General features: G+C 42.8%; 1 protein-coding gene across 2 annotated transcripts; it reads left to right on the forward strand.

Annotated features, from left to right (window-relative positions):
• Positions 1–3: 3 nt before the first annotated feature.
• Positions 4–11,566, forward strand: LOC102532017 (zinc finger protein 75D). Of its 2 annotated transcripts, XM_006204305.4 has the most exons (7): positions 4–218; positions 1,549–2,065; positions 3,213–3,408; positions 4,105–4,196; positions 4,470–4,596; positions 8,073–8,180; positions 8,367–11,566. In XM_006204305.4, the coding sequence occupies exons 2-7, from the start codon at positions 1,655–1,657 to the stop codon at positions 9,044–9,046; spliced, it is 1,614 nt and encodes a 537-aa protein (XP_006204367.2). In that variant the 5' UTR covers positions 4–218; positions 1,549–1,654; the 3' UTR covers positions 9,047–11,566. The 2 variants fall into 2 exon arrangements, 1 of the variants encoding a protein (XP_006204367.2); XR_004193876.2 differs by lacking the exon at positions 4,470–4,596 and having other exon boundaries at positions 8,367–8,501.
• The last annotated feature ends 8,257 nt before the right edge of the window (positions 11,567–19,823 follow it).

Consider the following 19,823-nt stretch of genomic DNA (forward strand, 5'->3'; position numbering starts at 1 on the left):
GGCACTAGACGCCGGCGCAGGAGCCACTCCTGGTGTGGTTGAGGGGGCGGGTGGGCCTGTGAGGTGCTGAGCCTGTGCCCCCGACCCGGAGCCTCGCTGGGTCCGCCTCTGAGTGACGCAGGGAGAGTGTCCTCCTTATAGCGTCGGCCGGAGGGGCGGCGACTTGCGCTCGAGTCCAAGGAAGTGGAAGCGGCCTCCACGAAGCCGAGCCGTCTGAGGTAACGGAGAAGCGGCTTCCCCTTCGGCGTTGGCTCCGGGGCTCCCGAGAGACGCTGGCCGCTGCCCTTAGCCGCTGCAGGACTGGCGGGGGCTGCGCCGACTGTCCTGGGGGAGGCCCGGCGTCAGCCTCCTGAGGCCGCTCTTTCCCGGCTTTGCGCAGACAGCGCCCGGGCCGCGCGCCCTTAGACCCCGCCCGGTACTGCGGCTCGCACGGTGCTCGCGGGCGCGCGTGTTGGCGGCCCAGAGGCAGGGGTGGGCAGTAGTGTCCACTTTCCCGCCCCCGCCGGCGTTTTCTTTGCTGGCTGATGTTACCGCCGGGGAACCGGGCAGTCCAGGCTCAGAGAGGTCAGCATCTGTTGACGTAAAAGCCCAGGAAGTGTGCCCACGCTTCCTGAGCCAGGTGGGCAAGGAGGTGCCGACCATCTGTGAGTAACGTGGCACCTTGGAAAGAATTCCAGTGCCATTTCTGCTGGATCACCTCAGGGAAAGTGAGACTCACAAGGTTCTTCTTAGGCTCGCTTAGGGGACTAAGTGACCCTTGAAGAAATGTAGTCAGCAGAATTTAATCACCACCAACTCCCATTCTCTCCTTCTTTGCAACTTGACAATTGGAGAAACATTTTGTGAACAAAGAGCAGTGTAATTTTTCCTAGGTCAAGTAAAGAGAAATTTGAAATACAGATACAAATCTTCAGCCCAATGTCCTTTATTCGTCTTGCAGAGAAATGTCAAGATGAATGTTGAGCAGCTACTTAATTGAGGGCTGCTTTTTGAAAAGAATAAGGCTCCATTTTCCCTAATTAGTTTCCTTCTACTCTGGTCTCACTATTTCAGCTTTCCTGCCCATATTCATGTATTGAAAAGAAACACCTGAAATGTTACAGAAAGTGAAGGCTTCCATCTTCCCAAGAGGATGAAAGGTCATAGAAGTTGTACCCCCTTACTAAAGACAGAAAAATAGGATGATATGTTAAAACCTAAGAGAACCTCAGAACATCCTCTTAATCCTTACCTGGCATGGAGAGGCTGAACTAGGAAGCACATCAATTAAATCTTTGGATAACCCCAAACATCTTGCAGCTAGTGGGTACTAATTTTCTTACCCACGAAACTTTCCTGATTATTTTTTTTAAAGGCAGAGTCATTTATTGGCATTTATTGTCAATGAGCTGTCCTACATTCATCTGATTAATAGAAAGAAAGGGAGAGAAACAAGGGCCTGGCAGTTGATTTTTAAAGTTCATTTTTCTCTCATAATAAGTAGGAAGTCTTAAGGTTCATGTGACTTTCTTATTGACATGCACTTTTCTTCTCACTTTAATACCTTAGGAAGAAGATCTTTCTCTTGATTTTGTGCAGACCGACTTGGCCTCAATTTTTAAAGGTGGCACTAGTGACGTGTCCAACATAGGAGCAGAATTGTTCCTAGAGCAGAATGATGACAGTAGATCTGAAGGTGGCTGAGTACTTGAACCCTCAGATCAGTACTCTGTGGGAGACCAAGGGACCTGTGACAGAGCGCTCCAGTCAGCACAAGAAGTGTGTCCCACAAACAGACAGCCTCAGTCCTGAGAGGTCTCACCTACACTTCCGAAACTTCCTGTATCATGAAGCAGCTGGACCCCGTGAGGCTGTTGACCGACTGCAGGAATTATGCCATCAGTGGCTGAGGCCAGAGATTCATTCAAAAGAGCAGATCTTGGACCTGCTGGTGCTAGAACAGTTCCTGACCATTCTGCCCAGGGACACCCAGACCCAGATAAAGAAGCACCATCTACAGAGTGTCGAGGAGGCTGTAGTTCTGGTAGAACACTTGCAGAGAGAATCTGGTGAAACAGGGAATGGGGTGAGAAAGATTCCTGGGTAAAATGGGGTGAAGGTGGATATATTGGGGTTGGGGTAGTTAAATGAGAAATAAGATGAATTAGGTCACTGCTCTTTTGTTCCTTTAGGACATCTAAGGCGGGTCCTAAAAGCACAGACCTGCAGCAATAGTCAGTCCTCCACCGGTTTCAGAGATCTTGGCAGAGACTTCTCTGGCTTCAGGGAAGAAGTTGCTTTTTGTGCTCTTTTGAGCCAGGGCGTGTTGAGGTTCATGATCCTAGTCTGGCCTTGCCAGGGAGATAGGTATTGAGTTCTTAGAAACAAACAAAAGGCAATAAGGAGTTGGAGAGGAAGGGACAGAGCCAAAAAAAGGAGGAATTCCTGGAGACCAAAGGAGAGTGAAGATAGTAAAGAAAAGGAGAAGCTACATGACTAGGGGAAGATTGCCAAGGAAGAGAAAACGTAGAAAGAAAACGGGGAAAGAGAGATTTGGAAATCCCAACAGCAGCTGAGGAGTAGTGTCCTCTGTACCATGGACCGGAGCCTCCACTGCCCTCCCTTCATGGTGGTTCCCTGACTCTGCTGCTGAGCAGGGATCCGGGGCATGCTCCTGGGCAGGTGGCAGCATACCGGCTGGCTTCAGACCTGCTGTGCATACCGGGGCGGGTTGGGGGGGCACATTTTGTGTCAAAATCATTTGGAGAAAGGTTGGAGCCATGATTCTTTCCTCTTGCTTTTTTTCTCCATTTCATCCATATGGAAAATCATGTTGACAGGACAATTCCTTAAATCTTTTGAGAAAACTGGAAGACAGGAAACCACCGAGGCAGGGGTCTAAGTTGGGAGAGATAGCCTGTTAAGGCAGCATGAGAACAGGTGGCTGGTGTAACCCTGCTAGTGGTCTGAGCTGAGCTGTATGCAGAGGGTTGTGGGCTGCTGTCTTGGGGTACTGGCAGTAGCCACAGCTTTTTTCCTTTTATTCCAGTTTTCCCAGATTTGTGGCTAGTTCTTTGTGGAAAATTGGTGGCCCAGTATCTCTTTAAGTCTTTTTGTAATTTCCTTTATTGTCTCCCACCTCCTACAGTCTGTACTCTGCTTTTTCCTGCCTCTACCACCAACCCCCAAACAAACATGAATGCTCTGGTAACAAGGATGGGGATTATTTCTAGGTTGCAGTCCATGAGCTGGGAGAGGAAGCAGTGTTCTTGGGAGAAACAGCAGAGGCCCCAGGCTTCAAGCTGAAGCCAGCAGAGTCGCAGCCACTGGGCATGTCCCAGAATGAAGAATTTTGGAATACACACCAGGGTCTACAGGAACCACTGAGCAGAAATACTCACAAAGAAACTGAGCCCATATGTGAGAGGGGTAAGGATCTTCATGTAATTTTCCTTCTCCTGGGAGCTGTGACAGTGATTTGTTAAGCCAGAATGTGTGAACACCTTCTGGGTACCCTGCCCTGTGGACCTACAAGTGCAGCCACATTAACAATTACGATGCCCCTCAGGTGGCGATAGAATAGATCACGTGGGTGAAGGTGCAGGTTGGCCTAAGGTACAGAAATCTCCAAACAACAGATTCCTGGTAATAACATCGTGAACTCAGTTTCTTAGAAAGGTCGGACCTGCTTCATCCTCATAAAATACAGGAGTTGGGATTAGAAATGGGTTATCAGTGGCAGGATGTGAAGAGAGTTGTGTACCAGGAAAAAAATAAAAAGTGATTAAAAAAAAACCCTATATCTCCTGCTGTACACTGGAGTCCCTGAGTATGTCATTTTCAAAAACATTTCATCTTTGCCTAACTGAACGGTTTATGTCATGAGAGGAAAATAAAAGGAGTTTTTCCTTTATTAATTTTGCTTTTGAAAACTGGGGAACTGTTTTAAAGACTGGTAGATACTTGGTTCTTATTTACAATGAGATGTCCATTTTTGGGCACCACACACACTTGTAAAAGTGTCTCATCTCTCCTGAATGAATCGGGATCTTCAGTATTTTAGAAATGAGATTTGGACGTTCAAAGGCAAGTGAGAGAAATTTCCTCTGGCTCTTCCATCCACAGCTGTGCCTGCTCACCAGATCCTAGCCTCTCCTGAACAGACAAACACCAAAGACTGGACTGTGGCACCTGATGTCTTCTTGCCTGAGTCCCAGGTGAGCTGTGCTTTCCAGCTTTTTAGGGCTGCCTTTCCCTGCTGCCCGTGATTCACACTGCCCAGCAGGTGCTCAGAGGTATTAGTCAAGGTGTTCCCCAGGACTTTGGGCACCTGTTTACTGATCTATTGCCTCCTTCCTTTCCGCTTAGATTTTAAAAAATCAAGAGGTGTTAATTCCATTGTGCTTGGCCTACCATGCAGTTCATGGGCCAGATGATTCAGCAACATGTATAGAGGCATATATTGAGCTGAAGCCCATTTTATTCTTTAGAACTTGTTGACATTTGAAGAAGTGGCCATGTATTTCTCCCAGGAAGAATGGGAATTACTGGATCCCACTCAGAAGGCCCTCTACAATGATGTAATGCAAGAAAACTATGAGACTGTCATCTCTCTAGGTAAAGATTCTCCCCTTCCCTTTGCATAGGAATTGAGTAATCTTCATGTTCTTAGCTTACTGGGAATGCACCTGCCGTGAGAGGGTCTTTGTTCCAGTAGCTGTTTGGTTCTCAACTAGGTGGTGTGGGCAGGGAAAAGGTGTATCCAGATCACCAGGGACCTTTTTTCATGTGCACATACTCATTCTTTATTCTGAATCTTGATCCCTCCCTCTGTCTTTCCCTCCAGATTTCTCTTATGTTTCTCATTTTCATAAAGGACACCACCATTCACCCAATATGTCAGGTCAGAAAACTTGTGGTCATCCTTTATACCAATCTTGTCATACCCTGCTAGTTCTAATGCAGTACTAGTCCTCTTGTCTCCAGCTTCACAGTGTAACCTGAGTCCAACCAAGTCTCAGCCTCCTGTGCTGTTAGCATTGTAGTGTAAGCCAGTGGCATCTCTAACAAGGGCCACCTCAGTACTTTTAACTGGCACTCCTGCCATCACTCCTCCCCTCCTACAATCTGTTTTCTACAAAACAGCCAGAGTCTTTTAAAAACGGGATCACATCATGACATTTCTTGCATCAAAGCCTTACTGTGACTTCACACATTGAGAATAAATCCAGACTCCTTACTGAGGTTCCCAGGACCCTTCTTTTTCTGGCCCCGTCTCACCCCACTGCACTTACCTCCTGCCACTCCTGCCCTGCTCAGTTCTCTCTAGCCACACTAGTCTTCTTGCTGTTGAACTTACTGATCTCATTTATACCTTTGCATTTCCTTTACCTGGCACACTGGACTCTGAGTACTGTATTTTCCAACACCTTTAATTTTTGTCCAACTAGAACTATTCATATCATGTAAGGAAAAAACCAGGATTTCCTTTTATCAACTTCACTGGTGAAGACTGAGGAGTGTCAACTGAGGAACTTGTTGGAGGAGCTAGTAGACACTTGATTCTTATTTAAAATGAGAAAGCCACTTCTAGGTACCAGGTAACACTTGTGAAGATATCCCATCTCTACTGAAAGAATCAGGATCGTCTACAGTTTAGAAATGAGCCTAGAATAATCAAAGGCAGAAGGGAGAGAAATTTCCTCTGGCTGTTCCACCCGCAGCTGTGCCTGCTTACCAGATCCTAGCCTCTCCTGAGCAGACAGACACCAAGGACTGGACTGTGGCACCTGAGCTCTTCTTGCCTGAGTCCCAGGTGAGCTGTGCTTCCCAGCTCTTCAGGGCTGCCTTTCCCTGCTGTGTGTGACCCATACTGCCCAGCAGATGCTCAGAGGCATGTAGGCCCAGATGCTCCCTTTGGGGAACTGGGCACCTCCCAGGGTATTTGCTGATCCATTGCTTCCTTCCTTTCTGTCTTCTCACTTTAAAAAAATGAACTGCTATGAATTCCTTTAGTGACTGGCCTACCATGCAGTTCATGGCAGAGAATGTAGGACCTCTTCTGTAATAGCAAGTACTGAGCCAAAACCCATTCTCCTCTTTAGAGCTTGTTAACATTTGAAGAAGTGGCCATGTATTTTTCCCAGGAAGAATGGGAGTTACTGAATCCCATTCAGAACGCCCTCTATAATGATGTAATGCAAGAAAACTATGAGACTGTCATCTCTCTAGGTAAAGCTTCTCCCCTTTGCATAGGAGTTGAGTAATCTGTCATGTTCTTAACTTACTGGAAATGCACCTGCCTTGAGAGAGTCTTTGTTCCAGTAGCTGTTTGGTTCTCAACTAGGTGGTGTGGGCAGGAAAAAGGTGTATCCAGATCACCAAGGTCCTTTATCCAAATACACATTACTTATCCTATATAGAATTGATGTCTTCTTCCCAACAAACTTGTCCTTACATCTCTCTCATCTCCATAAGAGGTGTCCCCACTCATCCAATTGCTCAGAGCAAGAAACAGTCATCCTTTACCTCGATCTTCCCATAACACCCCCACGAAATCTAACACAATGCTCTTGGCTCCACCTTCACAGTATAGCCTGTGTAGTCTGATTGCATCTCAACCTCTTGTGCTGTTAGCATCCTGGCCGTAGCCAGCGCTGTCTCTGTCGAAGTCCACCTCAGTACTTTCTGACTGCCACTCCAAGCCACCACACTGGCTCTCCCAGTCTCTTTTCTGTATGGCAGCCAGAGTTTTAAAAACCTGATCAGATCATGACCTTTTCTGTTTCACAACCTTGAGATTATTTCTCAAGAAGTTCAGAATATATCCAAATTCCTTACTGAGGTATCCAGAACCTTCTAAGATCTGGTTACTCCTCACCAACCTGCTGTTGTCTCTGGCCACTTGTGCCCTTGCTCAGTCCTCTTTATTTACACTGGTCATTTTGTTGTTTCAGGAACTTGCCTTGCTCATTTCTTCTTTCCCTTTCCCTCTACCTGGCATACTTTTCAGCCACATGGCAAAACTCACTTTAGGGTTCTGTTCAGATACCACTTTCTCAAAGAGGCTTGTATAACCTTATCTAAAATAGCTTCACAGGAGCAGATTTTTAAATGCTCTCTTACCCAGCTTTAGTTTTCTTCAAAACCTTGATCACTTCTTGACATTTTGTTTATTGATGTTTATTGTTTCACTCTGCACTGGAAGATAGCTCCATGAGCTCAGGGGACTTGGCTTATTCAGCACAGTATCTCTAGCACATAGAGAGTGCCCAGAACACCATCACCACTCAGTATAAATTTATTAAATGACTGGGTGATGAATACTTTCCATACTTCGTAATATGGTTTAGAGAAAGTCCATTAAGTGATTCTGGCCTGTTTCCTCCACTTGAATGTGAACCAGTGAGCTATGGGAGTGGTAGAAATCTCTCCTGGTCATGTATCTGGTGCTTAAGAGCCAAGTTGAAAGTTGCTGTAATTATAATGTGAATCACGTGTGTATCTGATGCTCATTCAACCCACTGACCTTCATTTTGGCTCCTTATGACTTGGTCTTATCCAGTACATAGCCTCCTAAAAGCTAATAGGACCAGCCTGTATTTCTTGCAGCCTTAGGAGTTTGGTTCCATCTTAGTAGAATATGAGGTATTCTTTTTTTTTTTTAAGTTTTACTCTTTTTTTCGTGGGGGTGGTAATTAGATTGGTTGGTTGGTTGATTGGTTTATTTTTGGAGGAGGTACTGTGGATTGAACCCAGGACTTTGTGCATGCTAAGCATGCAATCCACCACTTGAGCTATACCCTACCCACTATGGGGTATGCTTATTAGCAGAAGATGGGGAATTTGCACTGGATTCCTATACCCCCATATCCTTTTCATTGGTCCAGTTTAGGTTTATTTCTCAGTCTGCACTTTGCATATCCACCCCTTAATGTAGTATATTATAAACCTGATACCAGATATAAGAGTACACATTTAACCACTTGGGGTTGCAGTCTGTTAAAGTATCCTTTGGTCTTCCTGAAATATTCTGGTATTAGTGGACCATTGTTAAGTTATGAGTCCTTGATCTCAGTTTTTCCATTTCACAGCATTATTTGTGCTCCCCAAACCTAAAGTGATCTCCTGTCTAGAGCAAGGGGAAGAGCCGTGGATTCAAAGATCCCTGGAGGTCAGAGAGAGTTCTGAACTGCCTCCAGGTAAGTACACCATGGAAAGAGGGGAAATGCCTTGACAGGAACCTTCCCAAGGGCTTACCATTTTATGATTCTTCCTATCTGTTTCTTTTTTTTTAATTAGTGTTCATTCTTTTATTTTTCCTCTTCATTACTGTGGTTTTCTTGCTCTGCCATATGGTTAGCCATTTCCTATGTTTATTCCAACAGGGCTAAAGCTCAAAAATGACACTGAAAATCTTCAGCCTATTAGTTTTTCTGACTTAGAAATACAAGCACCAGTAGATGTACTATCAAAAAAGTCCAGATTGAAAGTTTCCCAGAAAACAATGGGCAAAGAAAATCATGGTGATGTGCACAGGGCAGGGAAATGGCACCGAGATTTTCCAGTGAAGAAAAAAAAGAAACTTTCAACCTGGAAGCAAGAGCTGCTGAAACTTATGAATCGTCACAAAAAGGAACGTGCAGGAGAGAAGCCTTTTAAATGCCAGGAATGTGGGAAAAGCTTCAGAGTTAGCTCTGACCTTATTAAGCACCAAAGAATTCACACTGAAGAGAAACCGTATAAATGTCAACAGTGTGATAAGAGGTTTAGATGGAGTTCAGATCTTAATAAGCATTTAACAACACACCAAGGAATAAAACCATATAAATGCTCATGGTGTGGGAAAAGCTTCAGTCAAAATACAAACCTCCACACGCACCAAAGAACTCACACTGGAGAGAAGCCCTTTACGTGTCATGAATGTGGAAAAAAATTCAGTCAGAATTCCCACCTTATTAAACACCGGAGAACTCACACAGGCGAGCAGCCTTACACCTGTGGCACATGCAGGAGGAACTTCAGCAGGCGCTCAAGCCTCCTGAGACACCAGAAACTCCACCAGTAAAGGGAAGCTTGTTTAGTGTCCTCAGTCTGAGAAAATTCAAATGAAGTGTGACCCTAAAGTTATGAGAAATACAAAATTATGAAGCATGAAGAATTTTTCATCAGTGAAATTTTTCATCATGAAAATTTGGGGATAGAAACATATTTCACAGAAGGAATCAAGGTTGACTCTGCAGGGGATGCTTTAGTAGTTGTACTGCTTACTGTTTTTACTAAAAACTTTCAGAGAATTCCTTAGCAGGAGAGGTGTCCTAAGGATATTCTGAGTGAAGGGAAAAGCTGTTTTGGGATTGTATTTGGCAAAATAGCAAATCCAGTTTCAAATAGTAGATGCAGCCACGAATTCATCAATCTTCTGTGGTCATAGAGGTGAACGTTGTTGGTTCACATTGATCTCGCCAGCCATTCTTAAATGTACATACAGACATTTGAAGCATGGTCTTCCAAAACAAAAAGCAATAATGTGCATGTTTAATTGCATACCATTGTCTTCCAGGTTTACCAATTTCAATAATCTCCTGGGGCAGACATAAATTCTAATATAAACCTTTCCAAGAACCAAATTGGATTTTCTTACTCTCTGATCACTGGACATTGTTCACAAATTTGGACATTGTTTGAGTTCCTTCTTTAACTTTTTGCCAGTTTTAGCTCTTGAATCCTATTAGTACAATTTTTGCTGTGATGAAATCATATTTTAGCTTCACCAGTAGAATGTACCGGATGAATTAATCACTGTTTTATGCCTCTCTGGTGGTGGATGGAAAAAAGAAACCACCTCTAAAAAGTAGATAATATGGAAACGGGTTGGAATCTTTAGCCATGTAAAGAATGTTCTGCAGTAAAAGAAACTAGACTTTGCTTACGACACAAGGTCAGCTGGAGAAAACAGCCATAAAAATGAGCACTTTTCTGAGGCCTAAATGGAAACTAATGGGAATTCGGGATCAACTTCTCAGGTTTTTGTCTGTTTGCATTTTAATTTGGTTTTTGTTTGTTATTAACTACAAGAGAGGATCTAGAGTGTATGCTGCACCAGGATCATGTGGTTCACTGGGTGATCTGGGAATCCAGTGAGCTGGAGACCAGGTTTCCAAAAGGGAAGATTTGGGAACCGATGCTGAATGGCAGACAGGGATGGGCAAATGCACGTCTGTGGGGGTTGACTTGCACTGCAGCTGTTAGGCAGCAGGTCATCCTGTCTGTTTCCTCCATCGTGGCATTTAACAGCAGCCTTAGGTGACAAATTTGAGAGACTGCTGAAAATCTCTAGGCTGTGGATTTTTCTTGTAACTCACTCTTTTATCTACACTAGTGATTCAGATGTGTTCCTGCTAGAGCGTTTCTGTATAATCAGGAAAGGAGTTAATTTATCTCTTCCAAATCTCATACTTTATAAACAGCGAACTTAGGGCTCAGAGAGATACAGAGGCCTGTTGAGACCCCATAGCTTGTGGGTCTGTTGGCTGTCACTTAGCTTCATCAGTCAGGATGGAAGGCAGGATTAGCAGGACGGATTTGTGTGCTATCCCTGCACAGCCAGCCTGCATGTTATATTGTATCTATTTCTAGCTTGTAAAACATGTTTGTTTTCTTGATTCCTTACTGAAACACTCTTAAATCTCCATTTTCCCTATAAAGTAGAGATAACACTTAACTCAGGGTTTCTCTGGGGATTAGAGGGATTGATAAAGAAAACACTTGTAACAGTCTGGCCAACAGTTCAGTCTTAATCAGTGTATATTCCTTCCTTTTCCCTGGGTCCCCGGTGATATGTTGGGTGGACTGACTACTTTCGAGAAGCAGATGCATTTGTGGCTATTGCAGCTTCTTCCAGGAGCTGAGCACTGGTGGTGGTGTTTTGCTCAGTTGATTTAGTGCTTGGCCTCAGTGCTTTATGGTGTAAGTCACCTGAGCTGTTGGTCTGGGATCTCAGCAGGATTTCATTTTCTTCCCTAAGATGAACTACCAAGTATTATTTCTTAAGCACAGCCAGCTCGGAAGCTCTGGTCTGCACATCTCTTACCCAGCACCCTCAGCCTTACACCCCTGGGACTCTGTCTCTTTTCCCAAGACATACTTGTGGATTTCCTGCTGGTAATACATCCATTCATTCAGTTTAATGAGGGACCATTATGTGCCCAGGTACTCTTCTAAACTAAGGCTATAGTAGTGGATAAGCAGACAAAAATGTATATCCTCATGAAGCTTGTATCCTAGTGAACAGTAAAAAGGGTATGGTTGTAGGTTTTTGCTCCTTTCAAAGAGTTAGACAGGGTCCTGAGATAGTTTTGAGCAATGGGTTGTGAACAGAAGTCTCACTTCTGGGCTGAAACATTTATTTCTTGGTGGAGGACTCTGTACTGCTGTCTCTTCCTGCCTCAGTCATGTAAACACAGAGGTCAAAGTAGTCAGAATGCTGAGCCCCCACAGTGCTGAGAGGGGTATCTATTCTGGAGAGTCCCCTGACCTGTAATGGACTTTGTGGGAAAGAGAAATAAACTTTTGTTGGGTTAAATCACTCAGATGTTGGTGCTGTGTGTTTCTGCAGCATGACCGGGCCTGTCTTAATAGGTCCGGCTCTTCTGCTTAGAGCTCAGGAACCTTCTGTTTTTCATTTCACCTGGCTTTTGGCCCTCAGAAGAGATTTGTTTTCCTCTATGTGCTCCACTGAGCTAATGTAGCACTGACGGGAACACTTAGAAGCTTCCAAGACTGTGGGTGATAGGAAAGAAAGACTGATTGCTTACCTGGGACAAATCCTGAAGAGGTCAGTTGTTGAAATGGCCAAGACAATGATCTCTTCCTCCCTCTCCGGCCTTACGCCACTTCCTCATCGTTGTCCCACTCTGTCCCACAGCTCCACATGCAGAAAACAAGTTTCTGTTGATCAGTGGGTTAAGGAGAGTGTACGGGTTGCTTTCCATTTCTCTTTTTGGTACAGGAGACTTCAAGGAATGGTTTATTAAATACCTCAGTTGTACATCTGTGAGTTGTGCCTCAATAAACAGGATGCAAGTCACCAAATTTCCCCAGATTCATGTAGAGAGGAAGGTGGCTTCTCTTCCTGGACCAAAAGGTGACAGTTGGGATGAAACTTGGGCAGGAAAGGAGGAGCAGGACCCTCCTGTTGGGGACTGAGAGACCTCCAGTGGGAAATCTTAGCTACTCAGCAGCACAACGTCTTACTACTCCGTGTGTTTGGGTCATGGGATGGATGTGTGGAAGTGGGAAGAAGGCATTTCTGTACGTCGTCACAGGGGTGAGAGCAGATTACTAAAACAACAGCCTAAAATCAAAACTGTTGAGGCTTCGTTTAAGTGGAATTTAAGACACAACCCTACGTTCAGCCTCAAACATTAGAATTAAAGTTGTTACTACTGTGACCTCCATAACCAGATGATTTCTAGGACAAACCAGAAGGTGCTGTTAGTGTGTCACTTAACAGCCTTACAGGGGCTCCAGGGTTGGTTCTGAGAATTGGATCACTGACCTAGTCTAGTCCCCAAGTCCTCGATCCCTTCTCTGCACTGGTCTCGGTGGCCCCAGTCCTGGGACCATCCCATACGCAGAGTTCTCCCCACTAAGCTGACTATAACCTCATACTGATCTTGAGACCCTCAGCTGTCTTTTAACCAGAGGGGAACTGGGATAAAACTGAAACAGCTAGGGTTTTGATCAGCTTTTGCAACTATGAGGACAGTGTTTAATTTTCCTAGAGAGCTAGAGGAAGAATCTAAGCAGCCTGTTCACCTGTACAGTTGGGATAACGTGAAAGGTTTGAATGCCATAAAGAATTTTCCAAACACTCGCTAAGTCCCTCTGCTGACAGGTGTTTACTAAGCACTTTCTCATTTCCGGGCTCGTTCCCACTCAGGTGTAATGGATCAAGGTTGCCCATTACTTCTCTCTTAGGAGCTTTCCCTCTACTCCTCACAGTGGATTACTTGCTAAAGGTCTGTGGTTCTTTCTGTGGGTTCTTGCTTATACAGAGTCTCTGAAGTGCCCTCAGTAGGAAATCAAGCCTTACCCACACTGTGTTTTTAAGGTTCTTCCCAGAGAAGTACAAAAATATATTGCTGTTGCTGAATCTGTTCCACACTTGTCACTTTTCTAGTTTCTTCCTTTGGGTTCAGTGGGGAGCAAGGCTGGAGCACTTTTGGAAGCATCTGCCGACCTTGATGTCTATGTGTCGGGTTTCCTTTGTATGTGAATCTCCACTGCCCAGTGATCCCCAGCTGTACTGAAGTGCCTTCTGCAGGCAAGCGTCTGTAAGGCTTTCCTGCTGTGTGACTCACTCCTGTCTGATCACTCCTGCACTGCACTTAAAGCAGCTCTTGTGAGAGGAATTATACAAGCAAGCTCTTGTCTTTCACTCAGTCTCAGACTTAGGAGAGCTATCAGAATGACTTCCCATTTCCCCCACAGTAGGATGGTGAATCTCGCATTGCACAGGCCTAAGCACTAACACAAAAGTGTAAGGGTAATAGTATTTGAATATGCTGCACTTTTAGGGAAAAACTTAGTAAGAAATCTTTCTGTTGGATTTTTTTCAACCATGGATATAATACTTTCAGCGTCATAATTTTTACACTAAGCATTTGTCCATGACTGGTACAAACACTTAATGTTTGAAAGCTTTTGAAAAACCCAAAAACTAAAGGATCATTAATGTTTATGAAGAGACAAGTCAGGTATTTTTAACTTTAGAACAATCTTTTTAAAAATGTTAGTAGCATAAGGAATAATAATTACTTACACAGAGGAGTTAGGGAAATGTTTTCCCTATATTTCCTTCATCCTATAACTATGGTGAGTAAGCATTACCCAGCATCAAAGCTGTTTAACCTCCTTAAAGGAGAAGCTCATATTTCCAATGTTACTCTTTGAGTTCAGAGGCACTTCTATAGTATCCTCTGGATCTCTCCAGAGCTCCCACATTTTGAAATCCAAGCTTGCAGAAGGGCTTTCTCTTCCCTTGACCTTTACTCCTATAGCAGTCAGGTCTGCCCTTGCCACTCTGAGCACTGAGTTAATTCCCTTCATAGCACGTGTCACAAGGTAGAGTTCTTTGGTTTGTTTACTTGTTTTGGTCTGAGCCCATTAGAATGGAAGTATCAGGAGGGCAGCGGCTGTGTCTGAACTGTGTAGCCTTGAATCTTCACTGTCAAACACAAGACATATCAAAATATGTAATAAAAACAAAAATGAAAAAAACATACAGTGGGTTAGGGATACTGACTCCCCCACAGTCGGAAATCCATGTATAACTTTACAGTTAGCCCTCTGGATGTGTGGTGCTGCACCTACAGCCTCGACTAACCATGCACCATGTAGTACTATAGTACCTATTTATTGAAAAGTCCGTGTGTAAGTGGACCCGCACACTTCAAACCCATGCTCTTCAAGGGTCAACTTACATCAAGAAGGAAAACCTGCCATGGTCTCCTGAGCATCAGCATTGGTTACTCACAGCACCCCCTGGCCCAGCAGTCTTCCTTCTTCAGGTATTAAGTGCTTGGCAGATGTGTAATGGCTACAGTCCTGGTCTTCTTCTTTACCAGGAGAGAGGGAAGAGAAGAGCAAGCAGGTCCTCTGAAGGGACGCAAAGAGGATTCATATGTTGGGACACTGGAATGTTGAAGGCTATCATTCTGTCCGCAGGGATGTTCCAGCGTGGAGCTTAGGGAGTTTCACCCTGGAAAAGGAAGTCTGGATTCCGTGGGCGCCCCAGGAAAGGCATCTCCACTCATGTTACCTCTCCTCCCAGCACCCACCCCCACCACGTCTGCTCTCTAGCACTTGCCAGTAGCAAAGGCCTGAATACCCACACAGACCTAGGGGTCTTGCAGGCACTTGGCACCTCTCTTCCCATGGGCTCTCTCAGCACTGAGGCAGTCTGGTCTGTCAGTGGGTCCCAAACTTGTAGACAGGAGCACAGTGAGATACGCAGAGCTATTCCATGAAAAACGTATTCTGCTCCCAAGTAAATCAGAGACAATAGGTTAAAGTCAATGTTTTGTTATAGGAGGACTTCTCAGTATATATGGTAAGTGTACAGTATAATCTCTGGGTCAAGGGAGAGGTGTATAAGCATGTGGTGATTGTCAGCCTTATGTGATCGTTGTGGTGGGGGTGGTGTATGTGACATTTACACCTAACATCTCTCAGACAGCTTTGTGGAACACCAGTTTGGGAAACACTGACCTAGTTCATCTTTTCACTGTTACGGGAACTGAGAGACTGTCTGAATTAGTGGGACAAAACTAGCTCCCACATCACCTGACTCACAATTAAATGCCCTTTCCTGCACACTACAGAGCCTCTTGGGTAGTGGGCCAGCATTGCCATTAAACATTAGGAAGTTCAGGTCCCATGGTTAAATATTGCGGGCACAGTAGAACTAGTATCCAGTACCCATTCACCCTCTTTCTAAGAGAGGACTTGGGGACCTCTCTCTGGCAATGGCCCAGCCGAAGAATTTGTTTCTCCATGGTAAGTGGCAGCAATTGTGTTTGGTATCTTCTGTACCTAGTAGAAGATCTAAGCGTTTTAGCAATGACAATTGTTTTCACCATCTGCCATTGCAAAGTGTATTTTGCACACAACACTTTGGAAGGTGGCACTTACAAAGCTGACAAACCAGTACATCTTTGAACTTCATCTACTCTTCAGGAGGGGTGAACAACAGGAATCATCATTCCCACTTGAGAGGTCAGGCATATAAGACATTTAAATGAAAGGAAGTCGTTGTCTTAAGATGTGATGGAGAAGATGTGGGGAGAGAATTGGAGTTTGCTGGTTCTTAGTTCCGATACAACAAGGGCTCTAGGAAGAGAGAAAATTCTTGTCCATGCATGTTGTGGAGCAGGATTTAGGAGTCAAGGTTCCTGGCTGACTCCTTATTACCCATTCTTCCCCTTCTGCTCTCTGAGACAGTCAGTCCAGGCTCTGTTCCACCACCATCCTGACCACTCATATCAGCCTTCACTGTCTCAGAAGGAGGAAAAGGAGAGACCAGGGCACTGACATTGTAGGAAGTACCATCACTCTCAACTAAATCATGATCTCTCACCTCTCTCCCCAAATGCCAGGAATCCTTTCTTAAGGATAGTCTTGTTACCAGAAGGAACCCCATTTTCTCGCTGGCTAATCCCTTTGAGTTAACCAGGGTCCGTTGCCCTCCAATATCATTTCTTTTCCTGTACACAGTCTGGAACCTGGAAACAGTCTGTCCTCTAACCATTCACAGGCACAAAGTGGTCTGGGACCTGCAGAAGAATAATAGGAAAAGCTGTGCCATTTTGCATTCCCATCAGCAATAACGATTTCCTCTTGTTCCACATCCTTGTCAGCATTTGTTCTTGTCAGTGTTTTTGGATTTTCACCATACTGATAGTTGCATAGTGGTATCTTGTTGCTCTAACTTACAATTCTCTAATGACATAATGTGCAGGTTTTGATTTCTTTTTCTTTTTTTTTTTTTTACTGTCTTTGTACCCTGTTTGGTAAAGTGTCTAAATCATTCTTAATTAAATTGTTTATTTTCTTATTGTTGAATTTTAAGAGTTTTTTGCATAAGTTATATAAAAGTCCTTTATCAAATATATATTTTGCAAATATTTTCTCACAGTCTGTGGCTGTCTTCTCATTCTTTTGACTGTCTTTTGCAGAGCAAATGTTTTAAATTTTAGGAGGGAGGGTATAGCTCAGTGGTAGAGCCCATGCTTAACATGCAGGAAGTTCTGGGTTCAATTCCCAGCACCTCCATTAAAACAAACAAACCTAATTACCTCTTCCCTTCAAAAAAATAATTATTTAAATTTATTTTTAAATTTTTTTTTAAATTTTAAAACATTTTAATTAAACTTTATTTTTTACAGCAATTTTACATATATAGCACAACTGAATGGAAAGTACAGAGGTTTCCCATATACCCTACCCCAGCCCCTACACATGCATGGCCTCTCCCATTATCAGCGTCTCCCATCAGAGTGATTGGTATGTTTGTTACAATTGATGAGACTACAGTGACACATCATCACTTAGAGTCCATTGTTTACATTAGGGTTCACTCCTCAACATTGTATGTTCTGTGGGTTTGGACAAATGTATAATGACATGCATCCACCATAGCAGTATCATACAGAGCAGTTTCATTGCCCTAAAAACCCTCTGCCTATTCATCCTTGCCTCCACTCTAACCCCTGGCAGCTACTGATCTTCTTACTGTCTTCATAGTTTTGCCTTTTCCAGAATGCATATAGTTGAAATCATATAATATATAACTTTTACAGATTGACTTCTTTTGCTTAGTAATATGCACTTAAGTTTCCTCCATGTCCTTTCATGGCTTGATAGCTCATCTCTTTTTAGTGCTGAATAATATTCCACTGTCTGAATGTACCACTGTTTATTGATTCACCTACTGAAGATATCTTGGTTGCTTCCAAATTTAGGCAATTATGAATAAAGCTACTATAGATATTCATGTGCAGGTTTTTGTATAGATGTACTTTTCAACTCCTTTGGGTAAATCCAAAGTAGCATGATTGTTGGACTGTGTAGTTTTGTAAGAAGTTGCCTAACTGTCTTCCAAAGTGGCTATATGATTCTGCATTCCCACCAGCAATGAATGAGAATACCTGTTGCTCCACATTCTCACCAGCATTAATTTGATGTTGTCAGTGTCCCAGACTATGGCCATTCTAATAGGTGTACAGTGGCATCCCATTGTTTTAATTTGCGTTCCCTGAGGACATGTGTTGTGGAGCATGTTTTCATATACCTATCTGCCATCTATATATCTTCTTTGGTGATGTATCTATTAAGGTCTTTAGCCCATTTTTCTAAAATCAGGTTGTCTATTTTCTTATTGTTCAGTTTTAAGAGTTCCTTGTATGTTTTAGTTAATTCTTTTATCAGATATATCTTTTGCTATTTTATTCTCCCAGTCTGTCACTTGTGAATAAAAATAAATATTTTTTTTAAAGTTTTAAATTTTAATGAAGTCCAACTTATTTCTTTTGTGAAGCATACCATAAGTGTTGTATTTATAAGTCATCAAGAAACCCTAGGTCATCTAGGTTTTCTCCCATATTTTATCTTCTAAGAGTTTTGTCATTTTGTTTTCCATTTAGGTCTGGAATCCATTTTGAGTTATTTTTTAATGAGTATAAAATCTGCATCTAGATTCCTTTTATTTTTGCATGTGGATGTCCAGTGATTCTAGCCCATTTGTTAAAAAGACTGTCTCTCACCCATATTATTGCCTCTGCTCCTTTGTCAACAGTCAGTTGCCCATATTTAAGTGGGTCTAATTCTGAGCTCTCTGTTCTGTTTCATTGAACTATTTGTCTGTTCTTTTACCAGTAGCACATTGTCTTGATTATTGTAGTTTTAGAATAAGTCAACGTCAGGTAATGTCAGTCCTCCCGCTTTATTCTTATCCAATATTGTGTTAGCTATTTTGGGTTTTGGGCCTCTCCATATATATTATAAAATTATTTGTCATTATCCACAAAATAACTTGCTGGAATTTTTATTGAGATTCCATTGAATCTATAGATCAAGTTGGGAAGAATTGACATCTTAAAAAGTATTGAGTCCTTATCCATGAACATGGAATATCTCTCTATTTAGTTCTTTTTTATTTCCTTCATCTTTGAATTTACTTTGTGTAGATATTGTACATTCATTATTAAATTTATACTTAAGCACATTATTTTATATTTGGAGGTACTAATGTAAATGGTATTATGTTTTTAATTTTAGATTCCAATTGTTCATTGCTAGTACACAGGTAATTGACTATTGTATACTAGCCTTGTAACCTGCAGCTTTGATACATATGCCTTATTGTGTTAGGAGTTTTTGTTGATTCTTTGAAATTTTATACATAGATGACCATGTCACTTGTAAACAAAAAAAGTTTATTTCTTCCTTCTCAATCTGTATACCTTTTATTTCCTTTTTTCTTCTTATTACATTGTCTAGAGCTTCCAGTATGATGTTGAAGGTAGGTGGTGAGAGGGGACATTATTGCCTTATTCCTTATCTTAATGGGAAATCTAGCTTATCACAATTAAGTGTGGTATTAGTTGTATACTTTGTGTAGTTTTTTTCAAATCAAGTTGAGGAAATTCTCTATTTCTAGGTTTCTGAGTCTCTATCATGAATGGGTGTTGGATTTTGTCAGATGCTTTTTCTGCATCTATTGATACAATTGTGTGATTTTTTATTCTTTAGCCTGTTGATGAGATGGATTACATTAATTTATTTCTGGTATTGAATCAGCCTTGCATTTCTAGAATAAACCCCACTGTATAATTCTTATTATACATTGTTGGGTTTGATTTGTTAATATTTTGTTGAGAATTTTTGTATCTGTGTTCACGAGGAATACTGCTCTGTAATGTCCTTTTTTTAAATCATTTTTATTAGGGTAATGCTTGTCTCAGAGTTACTCAGCACTATTCCCATCCACCCAAGACACTGCATGTCCTTTCATTAAGGTTATCGTTCATCTCTTTGGACTAGCCAGGTCTCTGATCTCTGACCACAGCTTCACGTCTGTCTATATTGTGGTTTTAGAAGATGACATTCAGTGCCCTCTATTCTAGTCTACTGGAAGTTTAACAGGTGGGGAGTGTAGTAGACATTTATTGATTGCATCGTAGCCTCCATTTTTCGATTTCGTCTTCCTAACAACTCTGATTCAATTTGGAGACCTCTGAGGTTCCTGATCCTGGTTTCTATGAGGAAGAATGTGACCTAAA

Source organism: Vicugna pacos, chromosome 18 (genome assembly GCF_048564905.1).
Source record: "Vicugna pacos chromosome 18, VicPac4, whole genome shotgun sequence".
Taxonomy (NCBI): Eukaryota; Metazoa; Chordata; class Mammalia; order Artiodactyla; family Camelidae; genus Vicugna; species Vicugna pacos.